This window comes from Nanorana parkeri, unplaced genomic scaffold (genome assembly GCF_000935625.1).
Source record: "Nanorana parkeri isolate BGI_ZX_2015 unplaced genomic scaffold, ASM93562v1 scaffold116, whole genome shotgun sequence".
Taxonomy (NCBI): Eukaryota; Metazoa; Chordata; class Amphibia; order Anura; family Dicroglossidae; genus Nanorana; species Nanorana parkeri.
In genome coordinates, this window is record NW_017306384.1 from 1,963,533 (window position 1) to 1,987,898 (window position 24,366).

The window sequence follows — 24,366 nt, forward strand, 5'->3', positions numbered from 1 at the left end:
AAATCTTCTCAACAAGGACAAAGGCTATTATAAAAGCCAGTTTACCAAGGGAGGGAATCCGAAGAGGACCCATTGCATGTCTCTTGACTGGCCTGAAGACATCAAGACATCCATATAAAGTTTGTATAAAAAAAGAATAAAAGTCAAAGCCAAACCCATTTGTATTAGTGGTCTTTGGCCACACTTAGGCTTGTGTAGATGGACGATTGTGGTATGCTTTCAGGTACATTCAACTTGCATTTAAGATGCTTCTAAGATCCTTCTGAGTTCCTGCACAAGTGCTTCTGACCTCCTTCTGACCTACCTTTGACCTTTGCAACCAGATGCTTTTGCATTTCCATTAACATGTATGGGGGGATGGACGGACTGTTTTTAACACAATTAAAATCCAGTATATTCAAGTCCTTTGAGAAACAGAATAAGGTTTCATACATTGGCTAAGCTGGCTATACATTCCTTGAATTTCATTCAAGTTCTGCTGAAATGTAAGCAATATGTTGTTCTGTCGACAGAGCTCATCTAAAAATCTTAAAGTGGACCTAGAATATCATTAAACATTACATTTTTTGTTTTAAAAGCTGGACAAACTCTGAGTGCCTTCATTTCATTTACGGTCTAAGCAAAGATCAAATGGTCTACAGATTTCAGGTGTATGGTGGATGTATGATATCAGAGACTACAGAAGGCATATTGTTTTCAGTCAGACCTCAGTAATATAAGGGTGTTGTCAGCATGAAACAAAGCCTGCTTATTTAATAAACAAATATGACTGCTAAAATGTACATATATAGTTACAACCTATACAGAAAGAGAATAGTTTTAAAATTTGAAACACACTTTAAAGATAGCTTCCATTTAGCTGATCCTTTCTGTTCAACTAAAACACATTAGCTGATCCTTTCTGTTCAACTAAAACACATTACAAAAGTACACAGGTCCTCTTTCAAGGCCCATACACAGCACTACTGCAGGTATGAATTTAGGTCCATTGTGGTGTATTAGAAAGCCCATTCAAGCCCCCCGCCCCGGAAAAAAACCCACACACGCACACATACAAAAATCATGCATAACTTGTTATATTAACCTATTATTTTCCCAACTAGAGTTCCCATTTAAGATATTACCATTGTTCTTTTTTTATAGGTTTTCCTATTTGCAGGTATAATTATGTGTCAATAAAAGAGGTGGAGCCACTAAGCCAGAGTGTCATGATCCACACATACCTGGGGCAGCATTAAATACAGCCAAGGGAGCAATAGAAAGGAACATGTGGAGCAGTTACATGAATGCATAGAATTAGTGTTTATACATAGCATTATTGTCACTTTTCCAGATTGCTCCCGGGCACTGCTTTATGTGATACAGAGAAAAGACTGCTGAACTTCTGACTTACAGGCACCTCTGATTTCTCACCATAAAAATCGGTATTTTCACAGCCTCGTGTCATTAATTTTTTCTTTCTTTTTTTTTCTCTCTTTTACAGGAGAGTCATTAAACATCAGCTGTTCTACCTTGGATTCCAGATGTTCTACTATCCACAAGACGAATATAGAGAGGGTACCTCGCACAGAGAGCTTGGCAGAACGATATGTTGTCTTGTAGATTATAGGCATGCAATAACGTACACCTATAAATTTGACGGCAACAATAAATCTGCCTAGCAAAGAATTCTGTTCTCCATTAGAGGTGTTCTGTATTTGATTTCAGTTTCAACCCTTTTCTGCTATACTGAGTCGCTCAGTATAGATATTACGTTAACCTGTTACCAAGATAAATTGATGACAATGATGCACAAGGTGTCTGCAAGTAGCTTCTTGCTTAAAGGAGAACTATGGGGTTAAGGCTTTTCCCCATAGTTCTCCTTAGGGTAACGGGAGGACACAAACTAGCGTCCTCCCGTCACCCTAAGCTCAGTATACCGCGAGCTACAGCGTCCTCCCGTCACCCTAAGCTCAGTATACCCCGAGCTATACTGAGACGCCGCAGTATACTGCGAGCTACAGCTCACGGTATACTGAGAAGCCGCAGCTGAAGCGGATCCCGACAATTATGTCTGGATCCACACAGCTGCGTGAGTGACAGCTGGCTCTGCCTATCTAGAGGCAGAGCCAGCTGTACCCGCCCCCTCCCCTGTCCGTTCCGCCAGTCAGCGCTGGTGGATCGGAGCGGGGAGGTGGGAATCCAGCCCCTCCCCTGTCATGGCAGAGAGCCATGACAGGATCGTGAAGTGAGCGAACGCCGGTATGTGTTTGCTCACTTCCAGATCTATTGAGCCGACCTGTGACAGTCTCATTGTCACAGGTCAGCTAGAACTATGAGGTGAGTGAAAAGCACTCACCTCATAGTTCTCCTTTAACTTTCGGTTAGGATGTCTGCTACTGGGCTAGTATGACATATTAATCAGCTTAACATTTTAAAACAGACCAAAACTGTACCGTTGCATCTACTGTACTTTAATATACCAGCAATGTTGGTATGGGTGTGAGATGCAGAAAAAGGTAAATTTTTAGCTAGAAAATGCAGCTTCTGCATCTTCTTCACATGATCTTTTAGATTGTAAGCCCTCAGGGGCAGGGCCCTCCTTACCATCTTGTCTTGAATTGTATTGTGACTGTAATGTCTTCCTTATATTGTAAAGCGCTGTGCAAACTATTGGCGCTATATAAATCCTGTATAATAATATAATAATAATGATCTGGAGTCATGGCAGTAATAATAGTTGCTGCCAGGAATGAAACCTTCAGTGAAAACGAATGAAAACTCTTTTGACATCAGTAGTAATAATTTAAAGCTACTGTAACAGTCACATGACCTAAAACGTTGGCTTTAGGTCATTGACCTGAAACTGGACGGCCGCAGCACATGCTGATTTTTGTTATGTCCATTTTTGATGGCTTTCAGCACATACCTTGTCTCCCTTTAACTACCTCCCGGCCAGCCGCTGTGTATACACGGCCGGCCGGGAGCTTCTTGGATGTAACTGGGAGTGTATACACGTCCTGTTACATCCGCCCGCTCGGGCGCGCCGCGTGCCAGTGGGAAATCCCCGCTATTTGAAAAGAGGCAGCGATGCCCGTTAATATACTGTACAAGCTATCCGCCGGCTATAGAGCCGGCGGATCGCTTGTATGAGGCCCCGAGACATGCGCCCCCCCCTCCCGCTTTCAAGCTGGCCCCGGGCTCCGGTGTGAGCCCGGGACCAGCATAGTGCCTCTGTCACAGGGGATACCTCTCCACTGTCAGAATGCGGAATAAATGTCAGTCAAAGTACTGCAGCGCTGAACACTGAAAAATGGCCTGGCCAGGAAGGGGGTCTAAACACCTGGTCTTCAAGCAGTTAAAGCATGTCTGTATAATCAGAGCAGACCTAACATTATAGTTTAGGTCCAGTTTAGAGAACCAAGCAAAAAGAGATTTTTGTACTGCAGTAGTTAATTGGAAGACATAGTAGACCATTGGCTCTATGACTTTCCACTCACAGGTTAGACACTAGGTAGCAGAAGGCGTGCCTCCCCTCCTACATGGCACATTTCTCTACAAAGCAATTTTGGCCTTCAGTAGTAGCTATCAGTCAAAGATCACTTCAGGTAACCATGAAAATCATAAAGCCTGGTAACTCAGAACTTAACATGGGTGGGACCTGTGTCTTCCAGTAAACTACTGAAGAAAAGGATTTTATGGTGAATACAAGAATCCCTTGTTTCTTAGCACTTATTAGGCGACACAGTAGACCGGGATACCCAGTAGGCTGATTACGATCTACCAGTCGATCACAAAGCAAACACTGGTAGATCGCGATCGGCTCACTGTCCTGACAGTGCTGCTGAATGTGTCAGATGCTGCAGACGGGAAGGGGCGGGACACCTCTCTCTGTCTGCAGTGTCGGACACGTGAGCACTGCTGGAGGACAGGACCGCGCACAATCGAGGAGACCTGGGAAGCTGCTGCAGTGCAGGTGAGCAGAGACAGCAGAGAGAGAGACAGCAGAGAGAGAGACAGCAGAGAGAGAGACAGCAGAGAGAAGAGACTGCAGAGAGAAGAGACTGCAGAGAGAAGAGACTGCAGAGAGAAGAGACTGCAGAGAGAGAGAGAGAGAGAAACGTGGGAGAGAGCGAGGAGAGAGAGAGAAGAGACAGCCGAGAGAGAGAGAAACAGCTGGGAGAGAGAAAGAGAGATACAGGGGAGAGAGAGAGAGCGGCAATAGCCCCAGTCACAATTATGTTTTTTTCATTGGTTTGTCATTTGAAAAGTAGATCAAGACAAAAAATTGTGGACACCCCTGCCGTAGACTATTGGGATGTCTTTAAGTCATTCTCTTATCTTTCTCATTATCAGTAATCTAAATTTCCATCCAAGTATCTCTCAACCTACCTTCAAGGTGCTTTTGACAGCTAACATAATTTTCCTGAAACACTTCAAGAAGGCTTGATAATTCAAACCATGCCTTGCACTTCTGGAAGGCTACCCAGGTTCATCACTACTTGGCTAGACATTATGGTAGACCCTTTCCTTCCTAGTTGCTCACTGCATTTAAGGCTTTGTGCTACAAAACATATCCCTTAAGTCACAGTCTTTCTATACCATTCCAGATACCAAATGCTGTGCTCAATGGATACATACATCCATGCCCGGATTCCCCACAAGGGGCAGAGGGGCAGCAGCGGTGTGGAATCCCCCGACGCTGGGCGGTAAGTTGCCTCCTACATTTAGTCCTGCTTTGGGAAGGCAGGACTAAATATAGTGTTGGGAAGCCACTTGTTCGTTCACATGTAAAATGTGTGTGTGCAGCCTGTCCGTCCTCCACTCCAGCGCCCCCCCCGGCACCTATTTCTCTCCTCTGGTTCAGTCCTCCCCCTGGCCGCCGAGTCTCTCCTCACTGGTCGCCGATGTGGGGAGCAGAGCGGCAGGGTTAAAACTAACCCTGCCGCTCCGTGTACACAGTGAGAGGGGAGAGCTGTGCTCTTCCTCTCTCAGCTGTCACAGGAGTTCTAGCACAGTACTGTGCTAGAACTCCTGTATTGGAGGTGACCGGTTCAAAAGCAAAGAGGATGCATCACATCACAGCATTCCAGTCACCACACGGTAAAAAGGGTGAAGAATGTAAAAGGCAGCATTGTCAACATTAAACAGAAAGCACAATCTCCCAGGTGGCAGGATCAACAGTCATGTTTCCTACTACAGAAAAGTATAAACATGAAAGTATAGTACTCCTTAAAGCAGCAGTGTTTTCTATTTTACATTGCTTGATTTTGTAAAAGAAATTTTGGGTTTACGTTCAGTTCAATAATACTACTACACACACCTTCACGTCGCTCTTGCAAAGTTACAGCAAACAGTAAACAACATGGCTAGGTACTTATGGCATTATGCAGTCCACAGGCTGTATGTTGGACAGGCTTGATCTAGACCCTAGACATGCAATCATTTATTAATTAGAAATAATATTTATTTGACTGGGTTAATTTGAGATTTACTGTTGTGAATGACATGAGAGCACATGAAAAGCACAATAGCTCTATTCTAGTTAGGTAGGATTGGTAACAGGACAACATTATTTTCTCCAGTTATTGTAAATAGGCCCTTCCTGAGTAGCCCTAAATAGTCATGAGCTGTTCTTGAAAAGATTTGTTTTTATTTTTGTGTATTTATATTTCTTTCTAATACATTTTTTGTAATAATGTTTTGTTATTTTTGTATTTTTGTACTTTCTAAATTATATCATTTGCTATTTCATAAATACATATTTTTCATATAACATTTCTTTCTGTGATATTGCTGCTGTGCGGCCCAACATTGTCGAGGCCAGGGCCGGACTAGGGCAAAAAATAGGCAAAAAAAATGTGTCTACTGTTACACAAATAATTCAGCTGCCTTATGCCTATGAAACAGTTATTATACAATTCATCTATAAGTATGACTGAACTACAACATGTTGCATTCTTTTATTCTAGCCTGATGAACAGAAAAGCAGATATGATATATTCTTTCACAACTGAGAAGAGGTAGCACTTTGTCAAGCGCAGAATCTGTCATCAGCTGTTTTAAACATTTATTCCGTTTGACAGAGAGACTGGAGAAGGGAATTATTAAATTAATGTCATGCTACATGAGATTACGATAACCTGAGTATAACGTGATCGGGACAGATCCTCCTAAATGCTGCTTTCTTTCCAAAAGAGCATCTTAACCAATGTCAACTATACTGTTTCTGAACAATAATTAATTTCCCAGAAACCTCTGCTTTCCCAACAGCCATGCGAAAAAGACTTAATAGGAAATTAGTGTCATGCTGAGTTTGATGCCGGAGAAAATGACCAGAGAAAGACAATAGTTAAAACATTGAATTTTACAATTTGCAGCGTTTGGTTTTGCATGCCACTTATAACACAATTAGTGCAGAAGAGCAACTTCCGTATAGACACCGTATATATGTCTGGGCTCACTTCCTAAAGGAGTCATTGTTACAGTAACCTACATTACCTTTAAATCATTCAAAAAAAGTAAAAAACCTAAACAAAAACTAGAAGAAATACAACATTGCAATGTTGTATTTCAACATGAATGCCTTGTCTTTATACATAAACGAAAAATCACCTTGTCTCATACATAAAATCTAAGATACCATAGAATTGGTACTCAGTAACGTTGCCATTACTAAAAATCAGCAAGCAACTGGGATCATAGGCATTTAGAAAATGTTCTCCATGCAGGATCTTGTGATATCATGGTCAGTTGCTTTCTATGCCCAGAAGATAAAAGCTAGCAACACAACCAAAGGTTTGCCAGTGAATTTATCTTATAGGAATCCCATAAATAGGTCAGGCAGAGGTTCCTTTAAATGAGGATATCAAGAAAAAAAAAAAAATCAAAGAAAGGGTGGGAACGGGATTGATTACATTTTATTCAGGGGCATATGGCACCTACAAAGAAATTCCTGTATGTGGGCCTTTAGCTGCTGTGAGATTTAGCTCCAAATGGAGAGCCTTCCAGGAACTCAGTACTCAGGAAAACTTAGTACTTAGAAAGTACCTTTTAGGGCTCCTAAGTCAATGTGAGCTCTGGGTGACATTAAAGGTGCCCATACACTGTCCGATTCTTGTACGAGAATCGCGGGAAATCCCGCGATCGTACGAGAATCGTGCAGTGTGAATGAAGGCGTGCAACCGTTTCTACTGTACGGTCGCACGTCTTTTGTCTAAGGAGCATGCTAGAAAACCAGCCGGAAATTTTACGATTTTCGGCTGGTTTGAATGATGCTCGGGAGACAAATGCCGAACGGGCCCATTCAGCATTGCGGTAAAGTGTATGGCCACCTTAACACTAACTATAGTACTAATGCATGTGTAGTTAAAGGTCCACATTCTGAAGCATATGTGTGCAGCTTCCCTTTCTATGTTTTCATCATCCATTTTCTAATTTAGAATTTCCTTATTTGGAGATTTAAATTCTAAGTGAAAATTACTCCCGCAATATAGAATGTAATGAGTGATTCACTTTACTGAGGACCTTCATAATGAGGTTTGGCTTTTGCTTCTTGATTCATGATACTCCAAGGCTGTTGCACACCGGTTTTCCCTATTTTGAACAGCTGTCTTTGAGGCAGCCAAAGCAAAACTGACAAGAAACACTGAGATGTCAGGGTGATCAGTGTTCTGGCAGAACGATTACACAATTATTACACAGGTAAAATGTTAAGGTAGGTCGCACACAGACAGAGCCCTATCACAGGCAAAGGTCTAGACAGGTGGAAAACAGAACAACAGTTACCAGAAGAAAGCAGTATGTCAAAGAGGTAACAAAGTGCAGAGTGTACTCTGGCCCTTACGATCCACTAGGAGTACCTCAGTGCCCAACAAGCCTTGATGCTGCCAAGCAACATAAAAGAGAATTTGGAGTTTGATTGGAAACAACAACTTGTCCCTTTTGGGAAAGTGCAATTGAGAGTTGACACTTTTTTTGTTAATGAATTGATATGTACTTTGTAAATCAATAAAAAATATTGAAAAGAAAGTGCATCTATACCCAAAACCTTTTTTCTTTTATTTTGAAAAGAATGCGTAAAGGTTAGGATCCTTGTCCAGTTTTACTGCTCTCCAGGCTCCCTCACTTTCTATTCTGGGAATATGTCAGGAAATTAGGGAAAGATCTGCATCAGGGAACAGATGTCAGGGTTTCTTACCCTTCCTCCTCCAGATGGCTGCAGCATGCCTTGTGTAGTAGGTCTGACACTATTTATTCCTCTTTGGCACCATCTTATGACCAAAAATGGAAACATCAACAGTCTGCAAGTAGTGGCAAACTTCTGACAAATTGCTGTCTCAAAGTGATGATGAAAACACCAGTTCACTATTTAACCATCTGCTGGTCCATTTAGTCTCCGTCCTTGCATGTGTTCAAATCTACCAAGTGCTCTGCTGTTATTCCTGTTCTCCATGCATGACCCTGGCTCGGCTGACTGATCTTCTGGTTCCTGACTCCATCTATTGTTTCCGTTCATTCTGCTCTCAGTGTTCCCTGACATGGTTTGCCTGGCTACCTGCTTTGGCATCTGACCACTGGCTTGGCATCGACAATGTCCTGGACTTCCTCCATAGTTTTTTTTGCCATTTTTGTTTGTTATTTAAAATAAACTCCTTTTATTTTAACCTGCACTTAAGTTTCTGTCTGGTTTCTTGGTTCTCTAACAATACACAAGGGCCTTTCAGTATTCCCTGGAAGGTTAACCCAGTTGCTTATGCACTTGACCTCTCTCTACCATGAGTATCTCCAATGTTTTCCATGTGTTGCTCCTGAAGCCGCTAGTGTGTAATTGTTACACTAGCACTCCTCCCTGTCCTCGTCCCATTCCTGTTGGCAACCATGAGGAGAAGGAAAAACATAGCATCCTCGACTCTCATCGGGTCAGGAGTTAAGTCCAGTACCTGGTCCACTGGAAAAGCTACAAACTGGAGGAGCGTTCTTGGGTTCTTTCCTCTGATGTTAACGCCCCCCACCCTCTTTCATGCTCGCTTTCCCTATAAGCCCTTTGTTCTCCTGCAGGGGAGGCGTCATTGAGGGGAGGGTATTGTCAGGGTTTCTTACCCTTCCTCCTCCAATTTGCTGCAGCATGGCTTGTTTGCAGTAGGTCTGAAACTGTTTGTTCTTGTTTGGCACCCTCTTATGACCAAACCCGTAAACATCATTCTGCAACTCCTGGCAAACTTCTGGCAAATTCCTGTCTCAAAGTGATGATGAAAACACCAGTTCGCTTTTTAACTATCAGCTAGTCCATTTAGTCTCCACCCTTGCGTATGTTTAGATCTACCAATTGCTTCGTTATTTGCTATAAACTCTTTTTAATTTTCAGCCTGCACTTTAGTTTGTCTATGGTTTCTTGGTTCCCTAACAACAGACAACAATATAAAGCTGACTGTGGATCTAGCATTCCCATCCTTATCATAAAAAAAAAGAAAAGAAAATTCTTCTGTCTGTGTTAAAGAGAGTTTCCCCTACTTCCTGTCCTGGTGACAACCTTTTTACCAGACAGGAAGTGAAGGAATCTCTCCAACAGACCTTCCAACTGCAAGTTGAGTTCTAATCTGTCTCCACCCTATCCAAAGCTAAAAAAAAGGTTTTGGCTATAGATACACTCTAACCCAGGGGTGCCCACAATTTTTGTGTTAAGATCTACTTGAGATCTACCAACGGAAAAAAAAACCTCCCTCTCGCTCCGTCTCTATCGCTCTCCTAACTGTCTCTCCTAGCTCTCTCCTGGCTCTCTCTCCTGGCTGTCTCTCCTTGCTCTCTCTCCTGGCTGTCTCTCAAGTCGCTACTCTACAATATTACAGAGCACCGGGAAGCTAGACCTCCTACTTCTCCTTTCGTGCTTAGCCCTCCGTCCTAAAGTCGCTGCTCTCATGCTGTCTGCCTCTGCCTTCATGTGTCAGACGCAGCAGACAGGGAGGGGCTAAACAGGCCGTAAGAGGGTTCTCGGGATAGTGAGTCGACTTACAATCGTGATCTACCAGCATCAGCTTTGTGAGCTACTGGTAGATCACGATCTATCTAATGGGCACCCCTGCTCTATCCCTTTCACTGCCAAATCCATTTTTGTTTTTTTTGCACATACAATAACATTAATATTTAAGGCCTGAAGTACCCAAAATTGTCTATAGGTGACGCTTTAAATTTTTTTTACAGGCCATCAATTTAGAGGTAACCACGAATAATGGCCTCAAATTATTGCTTTCACTCTGGTGTGCGCATCAATACCTAACACGTGTGACATAAGCATAATTTGGGTATGTAGGGACACGTGATGCGTTGTGAGCTGGGGAATAGGTAGCGGGTGTGATTGCTCCCTGGGGTGAGCAATCTTGAGAGGCTTAGGGACCAGACCAGTGAGCTTTGTTCAAAACAGTGGTGCATTTATTGGTGCATCACACAGGCTATATACACAGTGCTGTACAGTGCTCAAATGAAGTAAATAATTCAAAAACAAAATCCTAGTTGTGTCCCGGCACTGACCACACATAACACAGTCCTGACTAACAACCTGTACAAACCTATTATTTGTCAGGCCTCAAAAATCACAGTGACCAACCTTATGCTCCAGCAGATTCAGACTCTCTGATCCCCAGGCTCCAGAGCACTGTCTGTTTGCCTCACCTGCACTAAATTGCCACTGAGGCAAAGTGTAAAACCTGGGGCTTACTAGAGGTTCCGGAAGGTGTAGGAGAGGAATCTGGGCGACACATAAACCCCGGACGGCTTGTTCTTAGACCGGTCCCTAGAGCCTCTCTCCTTCTCCTCTGCAGCAGCCTAAGAATCCTTGTGTGATCACGTTCTATACAAGTGTATAGATGTGAGGACGCTGAGGAACATTCCATCTGTGCAGTGGAGGAGGAGACACAGTTCAGTGACCGGAGAAACAGGGAGTCGGCTCGACTGTTCATGCGAGGATAACTTTTTCTTTAGCACCTAGACAAAAACAAGCAGTTAACCCTTGCCGTGCTGGGGTAGCCTCACTGCAAGGGTTAATACATTTTTTCTTCATTAATGTGATGAGCTTACTCAATACACAATGGAGAGACTTTTTCAATATTTAAATTTACAGTTGCTCACTTTACTGAATCTACTGATTTTTGAATTTTGAACTCCGGGCAAATCAAATCTTAACTCTTGCAGTGTGGCTACCCCTGCACTGCAAGGGTTAAGTGCTCATTTTTTCTAGGGAGCCAAAAAAAAGGTTATATTCACCCGAATCTAAATCCCAGCTTGCTCTTAGACCGCTCCCTTCAGCCTCGCTTCTCCTCCGCTCCAGCGGTCTAAGGTCCTGTGAGTTATCACACTCTATACAGTGTATAGGATGTGAGAACACTGAGAGACATACCATCGCTGGAGTGAAGGAGGAGACAGGCTGAAGGGAGCTGTCGAAAAGCAAGCCAGGATCATGGTTTGGGTGAGTATAACTTTTTTTAGCTCCCTAGACAAAACAACTTCTTAACTCTTGCAGTGAGGGCTTAGCCTTACTGCAAGGGTTAAAGGAGAACTATGGGGTTAGGGCTTTTCCCCATAGTTCTCCTAAGGGTAACGGGAGAGCACAAACTAGCATCCTCCCGTCACCCAAAGCTCAGTACACCGCAAGCTACAGCTCGCGGTATACTGAAACGCCGGAACGGATCCCGACAATTATGTCTGGATCCACCCAGCTGCGTGCGTGACAGCTGGCTCTGCCTATCTAGAGGTAGAGCCAGCTGTACCCGCCCCCTCCCCAGTCCGTTCCGACAGTCAACGCTGGAGGATCGGACAGGGGATGGGGGGAATCTAGTCCCTCCACTGTCACACCTCTCTGCCGGGCACACGATCGAGAAGTGAGCGAGCGCCGGTATGTGTTCGCTCACTTCCCGATCTACTGAGCCGACCTGTGACAGTCTCATTGTCACAGGTCGGCTCCGATTATGAGGCTGAGTGAAAATCACTCGCCTCATAGTTCTCCTTTAAGATTTGATTTGCCCAGAGTTCTGCTTTAAACACTTTTCTCAACCTTGACAAGTTCCATTTACTCTTGCGCAGTGAAAGAATTATGCTCTTTTCAATGAGAAAAGAAAGGAGCAATCCGAAAGCAGTTACAGAATTGTATAAAATATATCTACATCATTTGTACACTGTTTGATTACTTACCTGGCTATATCTGAATAGGGAATCTATGTTTTATTTCATTTAGTAGATGATGCATACGGTTTTTCAGGAGGCACAGACTCTCCGAGTGTTGAATGTGGAGCTGTCTCCCCCAGCAGGGGGAGAAATAGAAGCTTGAACAAAGGTTTTTCTAGGTCTGATGTGATGCATTACATATGATACATGCTTTTGGAATGGCTAAATCAAGCTTTTAAGGTTTAAATGGAATTCTGGACTAGGTATATTTTTTTGTGTTTTCAGAGGGTTTTTTTTGCATAAAAGCAAGTCACTTTATTTCATTTCACAGCTGTTTTTTTTTTTTTTCTATAGTTAAAGGGAAATTACAATGGCTATGTGTCAAATGTTATTTTATCGTTTTAGTCTTTAGTCTGGCCATTTAAAACTGCTGTTATACATCTCTTTTTACCAATCTTTATTCAATATAGGCTTCACAAATAAGCATTTAATATACAACACAGGTTCCCAGAGACCTTATGTGCAGGGACAGAGCAGAGTGCCTTACAGCTCCTTCTGATAGAAACTTCAGAATCAGCCATCTGATTTGATGACTCACTTGGGTTCGTTAAACGGCATAACTGAAAGGTAACCATGCTATAAAGATAGCAAGAAGAAACTAGAGCTTCACCTGCTAGGGCAGCATAGAGAAGCAGGTTCATGGGACCAGCAGCGCCTCCGGCTGTCAGAATACCCTAACAATGACTGGGGTGGATTGGCTGCAGTCACTGTTTGGCCACAATTTTCCACCTGGTTCCTTCAACAACAGATGATGGAATAATTGACTTTTGTCGTGAATCACGCGGTGCCTGTCTACAGTGCCCGGTGCACATCTCCTCCTCCTTCCTGGGGAACCCTGCTGCCCGCGAGACCCTCTGGACCCCTGGCGAGACCCCGCACAGCCCTTCTGAGACCCCACACAATCTTCTGAGACCCAGTATAGCCCACCTTGGACCCCGCACAGCCCATCTGAGAGCACGCACAGTCCACCTGAGAGCCCACACAGCCCACCTGAGACCTTGCAATGCCCACCTGAGACCTTGCAAAGCCCATCTGAGAGCCAGCACAGCCCACATGAGAGCCAGCACAGCCCACATGAGACCCCACACAGCCCACCTGAGACCATGCACAGCCCTCCTGAGACCACGCACAGCCCTCCTGAGACCACGCACTGCCTCCTGAGACCCCGCACAGCCCACCTGAGACCACACACATCCCACCTGAGACCCCGCACATACCACCTGAGACACCACAGAACCCACCTGAGACCCTGCACAGCCCTCCAGAAAGGGCATACTTAATTCTAAGCCTTTCAACCACTCCCCCTACTGCATATGTCAGCTCCAGTCTCTGATCTGACCTGTACATTAATCCCTTCACATCCTGTATTCTGTCCATCTGTACACTACCCCTTAATCTCCATCCTCCCACTGTATGTGATTTGTACCTTAACCCCGTCATCTCCTCTTTTCTCTGCCTATGGCCTGTCCATTTAATGTATCTAGTGCACCATTAGCAAGCTCCATGTTTAACCCCCTCAATATGGACGTTTCTTCATTTCTAACAAAAAATGATGCCAAAAAAACAGATCACCTTGAGGTGTCTTCTTTCCAAAAAGGGGTAATTTGGGGGTTTCTGTACTGTCCTGGCATTTTTATTTGCTATGTTCTATAACAGAAAGTATTAGGTTTTCTTTTTTTAATGTTTTGGTCTTTTTTCCGAAATAGAAAAAAAAGGGGGTTATAAATACAAGCAAAAGAAAGCTCTCAAAAAATGATATACAATTTGTGTGGGTACAGTTTTGCATGGCTGAATAATTGTCAGCCAAAGTATCACAGCTGTGAAACTGAAAACTGGCTTGGACAGAAAGAGGGTATAACATGTCGGTCCTGAGGTGGTTAAACACGTTTTACATGCATTTCCATTCATCCTTATAGAGGGGGCACTATTCTAGAAACTATTCTTGTGCACAGGTTAGGCTCTTTCCCGGCTGCAGTGCGGCCCTGCACTGTCAGAATACTGTTGGCAGTAGCCTGTTATATGCTGACTTTTGGTCACAGGAGGAAACAGTAAATATACACCTGTGACCCAAAAGGCTAAAGCCAAAAAAAGGTTTGGCTTCAGTTCTCTTTTAATTGTTTGTTTTTTCTAGGGGGCTCAAATAAAGCTCTTTTACTCACTGATACTTGGTCCTGCGCCAGTCAGCACTTACCTCTTTCCCCCTCTGCTTCAGATGTTAGATGGAATGTTCCTCACATCTAATGGAAGTAAATGGACCTGCCCAAGACGTGCTGATGTCAGCAGTCCTTGGACTGCCGAGCCCGGGGGAGACGGAGCTTTGGGGACCAGTCTAGTAGTCTGGAGGAAGTCAGCAGGACTGATGATCAATTAAAGTGACACTAAACTCAGAAGTTAAATCTTTAAAATGCATTCAAGTACCCTAACTATTAACACAAATGTATCTTATTTGTGTATCACTCGGCTGTAGATCCTCAAATCATCTCTGATTTGGAGCAGACACTGTCCTTCCTTCTGCAGGGTGGCTACCTTTGTTCCCCATGGTCCCTGTATGTGTTGTAAAGTAGCCACTGCTCCAAGCTTGCTCCCGTGATGGACTACAATCCCATGCTTAGTTTACAAAGTTGTATTGAGATTGTAATCCATCACAGGATTGAGCTTGGAGTGGTGACTACTTTACAACACACACAGGGACAATGGGGAACATAGTAGCCACCCTCTAGAAAGAAGGACAGTGTCAGCACTAATTCAAAGATGATTTGAGGATCTACAGCCGAGTGATACACAAATAAGATACATTTGTGTTAATAGTTAAGGCACTTGAATGCATTTTTAAGATTGATCTCCTGAGTTTAGTATCAGTTTAAGTAAAACAACTTTAAGGGCTAGTTCACACCAGAACTGCAAGTGTGAGTTTTGCCGTGATTTTTAATTTTTTTTGGCTTAAGAGCCCAGTCACATCATCAAGAGTGTGTTCTGCCTCTGGAACGCAACCCAGCCAGCTGTGTGATTGGCGGTACCTGAACATAAGTGCCAGCGTTTCAGTCCAGTGTAATCTGCAAAAATAGTGTTTGCAGCATTTTTTGCAGATCGCACTGGACCAGAATGCAGGCACTAATGTGCCACGCGTTCAGGTGACGGCGATCGCACAGCGGGCGTGGCTGCGGTGCCATTGAGTTCAATGCGACGCCCCTCCAAAAACTGAGCCGAACAGGTTGCATTCCAGAGGCGGAACACACTCCTGTTGGTGTGACAGGGCCCTGTAATGGGATTTCAGGTGTGTTCCATTTGCATGTGTTCTTGATGCGTTCCATCGCGATCCAATGAAGCTAAAATACGGCAAGCAGTACTTTGGCTGCATTGGAAAGGACTGCTCTAGTGTGAACAGAGTGCAAGAATCCCATAGGAAAGCATTGTGATGCGTTTTTGATGCAGCTCAAAAACGGAACGGACTGCATCTCGTGTGAACTAGCGCTAATAGTGTTACCTTGACATAACAAGCACTTAACCTTTGCAGTGCGGGTGGGGGGTTGTTGTTTTTTTGCCTGCCCGGAGATTATATACTGACCTGCAGTACAATTACTAGATAATGCATATACAGACTTCTGTTTTCATGTCAGAACTTCCAAAAATGAAAGATCAGGTGAATGGGAAATAGGTTGTGCTTAGTTCCATCATCTCTGTGTTTCCTTAGAAGAAATCAGTAGATTTTTAATTGTCCATATCACAACTTGAATCAGAATTGTTATTATTCTTATCAGATTTATAATTATTCATATCAGAATTTGACATTCTTTTGACAATTCAGAACACAGATCCTGTGACCTCCTATCGCAGTATATATACATGGTCACTCATGCTGCGTGTCACTATTATGTTTCTCCGCTACAAGCAGCCGCTACTATACACGGAGGCGAGTTGTGACGCGGTCTCATCTCGTACACAGTATCCCTCATCCTACAGCCGCCGCTGCCATGGCAATGTGAAGAGGACCAACCAGCGTCCTCCAAGCCCCACCCACCCTCGCTTCTCATCACCGTTCGAACCAGCAAATGGAAAGTAGTGAGGCGGGCGGGAAAGGGCGCTCTCTTCAACCAAGCTCGGCTCAGCCGCCGAGCCTACCTTGCTAGTCGGAGCGGCGGAAAGCGGGCGTTTCATTGGCCACCCCCGTCTCCGCTCTCTTAGAAACGGCGGCAGGGCCTTTCCTTAGCAACCACATCGGCGGCGCGTCATTTCTTCGAGGGAGCCCCAACCCTCCTCCTCCTTGGAAATTGCCGGGCGGGGACAGCGGAGGGTTAAGGCGAGGCGCCGCCTCTCCGCCCCCCCCCCCCCTTCCTCTCCTCCTCCTCCTCCCGGGGCCCGATACACGAGGAGGAGGAGCCTGCCTCCATTATTTATATTTTGTCTCCCTTTTTATTTCCTCCCCTCCTTCAAAGTCTGACACGTCCGCAGTGAGTGAGGGGCGTTGGCAGCCTGTCAATCCGTCACCGGGGCCGGCAGCAGCAAAAGCGGGGCAGCAGCCGTAGCCATAAATCCCCCCCCGCCCGGGAGCCCCGGCACCGGCCCCCCATCCATCTCTCCCTCTTCTCCCCCTCAGCCGCTGCCGAGGAGAAAACTTTTTTTGATTGCTGCTCAGAGGCATCATCATCATCATCATCTCACCGGGCACCTTAACCATTTCTATCGCCCCACTAGCTCTTCTTAATACTCTCATTAATACTCTCTGCTACTCTCACCCCACCCGTGGACACAAGTTTTTTTCCCCAGACTTGTTTTATAGATTTGTTCCCCTTTCTTTTAATCTCCTATTTATTTTATTGGAGCTGATCTGCGTTGGAGCACTGATTTATTTGTTTCTCTTTGAAAGGAGAAGACGAGATTGGCAGCTCCTGGATGGAGAGGACGAGGATGATGATGATGATGAAGTAGAAGAACCTGCTCTTTAAAAAAAAGGAGAAAATAAAGCATCAGAGACTGAGAAGCCCGGAGATGCCTTCTTACTTTTTCCCGATCTGATCTAATTGTAACAAGGGGGAAATCATTTTGCTACAGTGTCACTTTTCGTCAGAACTTTTGTTCTTTTTGGATAAAATCACTCATCAATAAACTTGATTTTTTTGTTTATGCTGCACTCAACTGATCGAGAACTGTCCTAGAAGAAAGTGCTGGTGCACAAGTTGTCTGGGGGGTTTTCCGAGGAGGCTTCCTGCAATGGAATAATAGAATCCTGAAGATGACAGCTCAGCCTGATGACATCTGACACTATGTGCAAAGGCAACCGCATGGCTTTTTGTTGATCGTGTCCTGATGGGATGAATTGGAACTGGCCTTTGTGTATCTGAAAACTACACCCAGGACTGCTTAGCTTTACATGACCCTCCACCCCCTCCAAAATCGTTTCTATACCTGTATGTGGTGGAATTAAAACTCTGCAGAAAGACAATTTTTGTAGTAAAAGCAGCAGCAACTGGGATCCTGTCTTGTGTTACTTTTTTTTTGTGTTTTGTATTTTGGATGATTTGAATTGATGGAGTAAAGGACTGCTCTGCTCATTGATTGCAAGCCAGCATAGCAAAAGGGAGACTAGAGGTGTGAGGCTGGAATCGGACGGTTGCCATTGTTGATGTGTGAGGCCGTCACCCCCAAGCGGTACTGTCCCTGACTGTGAGGTCTTCCTTACAGTTGGTTTACGATTGATTGGGCTGCGGAGATCAGTATGGACGAACAGACCAGGATGATGCAGACTTTGGCCGGAATGAATGTGGCCAGTCACTCTGTACAGGGCATGACATTGCCTCCTCCCCATGGACACGATGGGACTGACGGGGACGGCAGAAAGCAGGACATCGGGGACATCCTGCATCAGATCATGACCATCACTGATCAGAGCCTGGATGAGGCACAAGCAAAGTTGGTTTTCAGCGCAAATAAAAAAAAGCACACACACATAGCATCACACTTTCCCTCCCCACACATCACAGCAGCTCATCACTCCTGTACATCCTGGAGTGAACAGCTTCTCAATGCAGGCAGTTTGTCAAATAAGCCAACACATGTTTGGGTAGCAGAGGCTGCGATGATGCTGGAGGCTCCTTCTAGCACGGGGATGACATGATGCTTTCACTGATATCAACAAACCTCTCAGCATTAGCCTTGTGCAGATTTACTCCCTGGGTATCTTCACATGCAGCTTTCAGGACTTCTCTAGCCAAGTCTTGATCTGCTTCAAGACTAGAAACCTGCCCTATGTAGGGAAAGCGATCATTATAAATACATTGAGCACGGAAGGGACCACACAGGTCCATTTGCACTCATTTATTGGTCCATATATTGTCAAAGTGATGCCCATAAATGCGGCTGCACAGATCACTGGAGGCTGCTCTTGAGACAGGGGAGACCCTTTATCTGGTACAAGTCCCTATATAGACTATTATTTATAGTTCAGACGTTCAGGATCACTCAGCTCCCTTCCAAGTAGCTATAATATGTGATGCAAAAGGAGAGAGCAAACTCCCCCTATAAACTCAGAGTTGGCCAATAAATGTATAATTTTCTACCCAACCATTTGTTGTTTTATTCCTGACAACTTGTTTGCATGATTTGTAAAACAGCAGGCGCGCTTTAGTGGTCTTTGTAAAAGAAAAGCGTGCACAGATTTTGAGCTGCCTTTGTTTATGTGGCTGTGCCCGTTTTTATTATCTAACATTAACAAATCCATCTGCCATACGTTTTGTGAACACTTCCCTAATACTTTGAAAAGAGTCACCTTTTCTTTTTTGTTTTTCTTTCTTTATGTTGTATGAATGTTTGTAGGAGCTTTTTAGAAGATGTAACTGCAGGAACCACAATAAAAAAAAATCTGTGTGGGAAAATCTATTGCTGTGTAAAAGTTGGCCCCTTTTAATAAATCAGTTTTGATGTGGATTGAAGCAGTTTATTGCAGACAAGTGTTGATTTATATTTGCTATAATAGCAGGCTAATCTGACATGTGCGTAAACATTACAAATTGTAAAACCCTTTATAGAGAAAGCTCAACTTCAAGCTTCTCTCTCATTTTTTTTCCTTTTCAGTTTGGGCTTGAGCTGTAATCTCTCCAAACTGAAACAAGTTGATGCCAATTAATTAACTTCCCATTGGCCAATAGATCAAATCTTTTTTTCGATGGATAGCATTAATAATTACTATATGTGTTATAGTTTTAGAGTGCTGTAGTGCTTAATCACATAGGTGTCCATTTCCCCAGTGATTCCTTATATTGATTGTTTTAAAGGTGTGCAGTGCATTCCTTTAATTCATGCTTTCCATTGTGCATCGTATGAAATTATATTGGACAGTTCTATGTAGTTTAAACGACTGTTATAAATTGCTTTATGGTAATGCTGTTATTGTAAATCATTTTTTTCCAGAAAGCATGCACTTAACTGCCATAGGATGAAGCCAGCGCTCTTCAGTGTTCTATGTGAAATCAAAGAAAAAACAGGTAGGAGTCTTAACCTTTCTGTCACATAAACCCTGAACCATGAATTGCATTACACCCTGCGTGTCCACGCTAAACATGGACCGGTCTTTGCAGCTGAGTGACGCCATCTTTGTTTCCTTAACATCCTATGTACACGAACCGGTGCAAAAACCCTTATTGATCATTTGTTTGCATTCAGTTGGTGTGTTGTATGTACTGGATGAGGAAGGGGTCACAGATCACCACCACAAGCACATTCCCCTCAGGCAGCTTTGAGAGTGTATATTATCATTTACCCCTTGATTATTGGGAAGAACAGCTGGGTAGCAGCTTTGTGATTTCATTAGGTTAAATAGGAATGTAGTACTTGCTAAGTTGGTATTGTATCTGGAGATAAAAAAAAATTTGTATGAGTGTTATGGTCCTAAATAGCAAGCATTGCTAACCTCTATGTCTACTGAGGCTGTAGGAGGCAAACAGGGACACGTATTTCCACTGAGACATGTAGACCATCACCAGAGCTATTTTTTCTTCTCTGAAATCTGCTCAGACCCCCATCGCAAGATCAATACTGAAATCTTGACACCAAATCAAATCATTAATTAACTGTGAAATTCACCGTTAAACATATCTGCATTTTGACTGAGCAGTAATGCATTACCTAAGTCAGGTCTATAATTCTAGAGAGAATACAAAAAAAGATGGGTTTTGCAATGGGTCTTTCATTTTGTATTATTGTCATTAGGGTATGTTTTATTCCAGTTAAATGATGGCTTTATATTGCCACAAGATAGAATACTTTTGTAGGTTAATACTAACATTCTTGTTAAGCTGTATGTTACAGTATGTATGATACAATTGTCAGTTAAAACTGAGCCCTTCATATTTTTTCTTAAATACTTCAATAAATATATATTTTTGTTTGTATTTAACATTGAAGAGTGACAAATTAATATTTACCCAATGCATTGTCTTTGTCTGCTGTACATTGCATTGTTTAAATCTAATGTATCTAATGCAAGGTGTTATTTATAAAGTTCAGCGTGCATCCCTTTATATGAAATGCATACTTTTTTGCAATTACATTATGGGCAGTTTAACAAAACATTATGGGGTAATACTCTCACTATAGTTGGCCTAAGCTTTTACATAGTTGCATAGTCTTTAGGAAAGGGTGGCACAAATGCCCCGGACAGCTGTGGAGAAGAATAATGGGAATTCTAGAAATTTGCTTTGTTGGATTTATTTATTTCATAAAAAGTGATCATTAAATAATCCAGGGACTTCAAGGGTGTCAAATCACTGGAACCTATTAAGGGTGTCAGTTTCAGTGTTGAGCTTGTCACTGATACATTGTAGCGAATCAAATGACTACAATATATATATTAATTGCTGGCACACCTAATCAATCACCGTCAATTTCTGTGTGCAGAGAGGGTTTTTTTGAAACCCCCAAATCTATCTCTCTAATTGCTGCTTTCTGCTGGAATAATACACGTTGACCTGATCTTCCAAACACTTCTACTGTTTACAATAAAGCACGAGTTTGTTTAATAATTCAGAGGTTCCTTTGATGCTCACACCACATTCTTTATGATTAAACCATTTTCATTTAATAACTTGGATTTCTGTAATATACTGCCCATGTTTAAAAAGAAATTACTTCTAGTAGAAAAACATATTTGAGCTGCAAACGTCCCATCGCACCATTCCTGCAATATAGTGAAATTTGCACATTTTCCTGTCATATGTATAGACATTGTAAGAGAAATTAATTATAATAAGTTGTGCTTTCTTTCGCATTGACAGCACCGCGTGATAGTTTTTAGATCTCCCCCAATTGATGGTTACATTTAATATGTTATTTTGGAAGCAATATCAATGTTAAAGCTTTTGATATACAATGCAAAGCTTCTAAGCATATGTTGCCACTTACAGCAGAAATGATCATTTAAATAATAGCAGGCTTATTCAATGAACCTAATCAGAGCGGTTAGTACTGTAAATAAGGTATCAAATCCCAGATCTTCCTCGATTAGACAGGGTGAAACTGTTGTCATGGATGAAATAGCTGATGGGTACAGTTGTCCCATGTTGTCCTAGCTTCTGAAAGTGACAGTAAATTTAACAAAAGGAAAAATTTAAATAGGAGAAAGACATGCCTATTACATTATGAATGAGCATGAGATTGTGTAAATGGTCTTCTTAGCACACAAAGAATGGACAGCGGCTAGGCATGACATTAGTAAATAGAGCAGCAATACAGAACTGTTGTATGATCCTTTTTGCATCATCATTTTGCTATGATGTAAAATCAAGTTTGATCCACTGAGCAGAAGTACAAATAGATTACGCTGGTGTAATTCACACATTGCGATACTGTCCTACTGTCTAGAGATTGTGAATTAACAGTGGAAGCAGCTGATCCTGTGGTTATAAACAATGCTCAATTTCAGGTGTTTGATTTTATTCTTCTCGGCTGTTTAATGTCACAAAGGGTAGCCAGCTTGTGTGGTAGTACTAGCAGAAACTTTACCTTATTAGCTATTGAAAATGAACAGGGTCCTAACATTTGTTTCTGCTGCCCATATTACTGTTTTTAAACAGTAATGATACACTGTGAAGCTATCAAAATCCTAGATCAGAGAATTACGTTGTTTTATTCCCACTTCACTATAAGGTTTTATTATGTTTGTTTATTTTAATTATCACATCAGCCAGCAGGTATTGAATAAGCAGGCAGATAACAAGTACGTTGGTCTTGCTGCTACATTTATCCTCTGCATTTTTCGCAGGCTCAGAGATGCAGTTCTCTTTTCTTTCCTTATTGCCTAAAATTACCCAGTAGTTATCAAGCCTTATTTATGTTTGTGCTTTGCTAACGGTAACCACAAGGTAGCAGGCTTTTGCATTTTTTTTTACCCTGTAATTTTTATTTTTGCCTAAAATATTGCCTTGTAGAATCACAGTGTTTTAGAATTGCTTTTTTTTTTTTTTTGGGGGGTTTTGTGAGTTAACCTGCCCAGAATCCCGTACCTGTTTATTTGTTTGTTTTTTGATTCATTTTTTGCCTAGGAGATTACGCCTTCTCGAACAGTGTTTGTTGCATGTAGATGAGAAATGACCTTTTTTTGAATTAAATAAACAGGCGGTGGATTTCTCAGCTTGCCATAGGCATAAAAATCGATGCACGTGAACATATGATTGCGTATGGATGTAGTTTTTTTCCCATTCTTTTGTCAACAAGCCTGAGCCTTAATGTAAGTTTTTATCCCCAAGTGGATACACACTGGCAAAGCCTAAGATTGCTTCATTAGTATTTTTGATCTGAGAAAATTAGAAATATTTGTTAGTTTGTCATATAAGCTGTCTACAGCGTCATCAGTCTTTGAAAACACTGGATTTTCTTGTTGAAAATCACTTTTTTACACCCATTAGTACTGTCAGCGTGGAAATTATGGATGGATTTCCAAACAGTTTGTGCATTTAGGTAACACCTTTAGTCTGTACGTTTGGGATATTTAAAGATCATGTATCAACTAAGAAGAAATCAGATTACTGGCACTATGTCTGTATCCTTTCAGAGCCGTCCAATAAAATCTAATGTTTTCATTTTTGATTTTCTGAATGCAGGACTTTGCAGCTGAAAAGGTACATTGACAGCTGCCAGCCACCCATAAATATAGTCAGTGCAAGCAAAGAGCTTGAATGGCATTCATTTAGTAGTAATGTCTAATGGCATACGTGATGGTCTGCCAGATTTGTGGCCTTCTACGAGTCTTATAAGCAGGACAGACTTGGGAAGATCATAAAATGTAATGAACTTCTCCACTGAGCGAGGTGTCCGTAGGGGAAGCTAGAAGGACCGTCTCGGGCTACTTGAAGGATTTTTATATGCCTAAAGAGAGTCAGTATAAACGCTCACTGAACATTTTTGACCCAGAAAACAAGATGTGAGTGGCCAGTTGGGGAACGTTAACCCTTTTGCAGCCAGATAGAGCTGCAAGGCATTTCAATATGATGTGATTAATAATAATGTGCTTCTAGGAGATTAATACTACTATATTATGCAGTTCAAAAAAAATAGCAAAAAAATCAGAAAGCTGTATTAAATAACTAATTCATGGAAATAACCCCTTCAGCATGTTCAGATGTTGATAAAGGAAATCGGCTTTGTTCAGTCAGGTAGTAGGAGTAAGACTTGTTGTATACAAAGGCAATATAAATAGTGCAAACAGTAATGCTGCAGCAACAACTTGTAGTGCCGCAACTGCGTGTTATGCTCAAAAAGGGGCTGTCGCTTTTTTCTTTTACTTCTAGCCCATTCTCCATCCTGAGGGAGCATGAAATTATCTATAGTTAAAGAACAAGAATGTGTCACGTTACATGCTTGCAAAGAAAAAAAATCTGCAATATTAATTTCCCAGCTTGACATAACCTTTAGAAAGTGCTGATTCAAAGTGATCAGACATACCTTTTCTCAGGGAAAAATGTGTACTCTTTGAATGGTGATAGACCATCCCAGATAAAGAGTATATTTCCTCTTTTGTCTTTTCTACCACATCTACGTGCATCACTTGCGCTCCCTTTTGAAAGTAAGAGTAAATATTTCAGCTACTAAATTCTTTTATATTATGTATGCAACCATCATATAAAAAAGGGAGAATAATTAAATAAAAAGATAATTCCTGACTTTGTTTCAGACGGGTTTTTG

The 24,366-nt window shown here is 42.4% G+C and overlaps 1 protein-coding gene across 1 annotated transcript in view; it reads left to right on the plus strand.

Moving 5' to 3' along the window:
* The first annotated feature begins 17,402 nt into the window (after positions 1-17,402).
* Positions 17,403-24,366, plus strand: part of PBX3 (PBX homeobox 3) — a 241,022-nt gene continuing 234,058 nt past the window's right edge. Inside the window, exons 1-2 of the mRNA XM_018553303.1 lie at positions 17,403-18,102; positions 19,600-19,673. Of these exons, the coding sequence (XP_018408805.1) occupies positions 17,909-18,102; positions 19,600-19,673 (268 nt within the window). The 5' untranslated portion in view covers positions 17,403-17,908. The remainder of the gene's footprint in view (positions 18,103-19,599; positions 19,674-24,366) is intronic.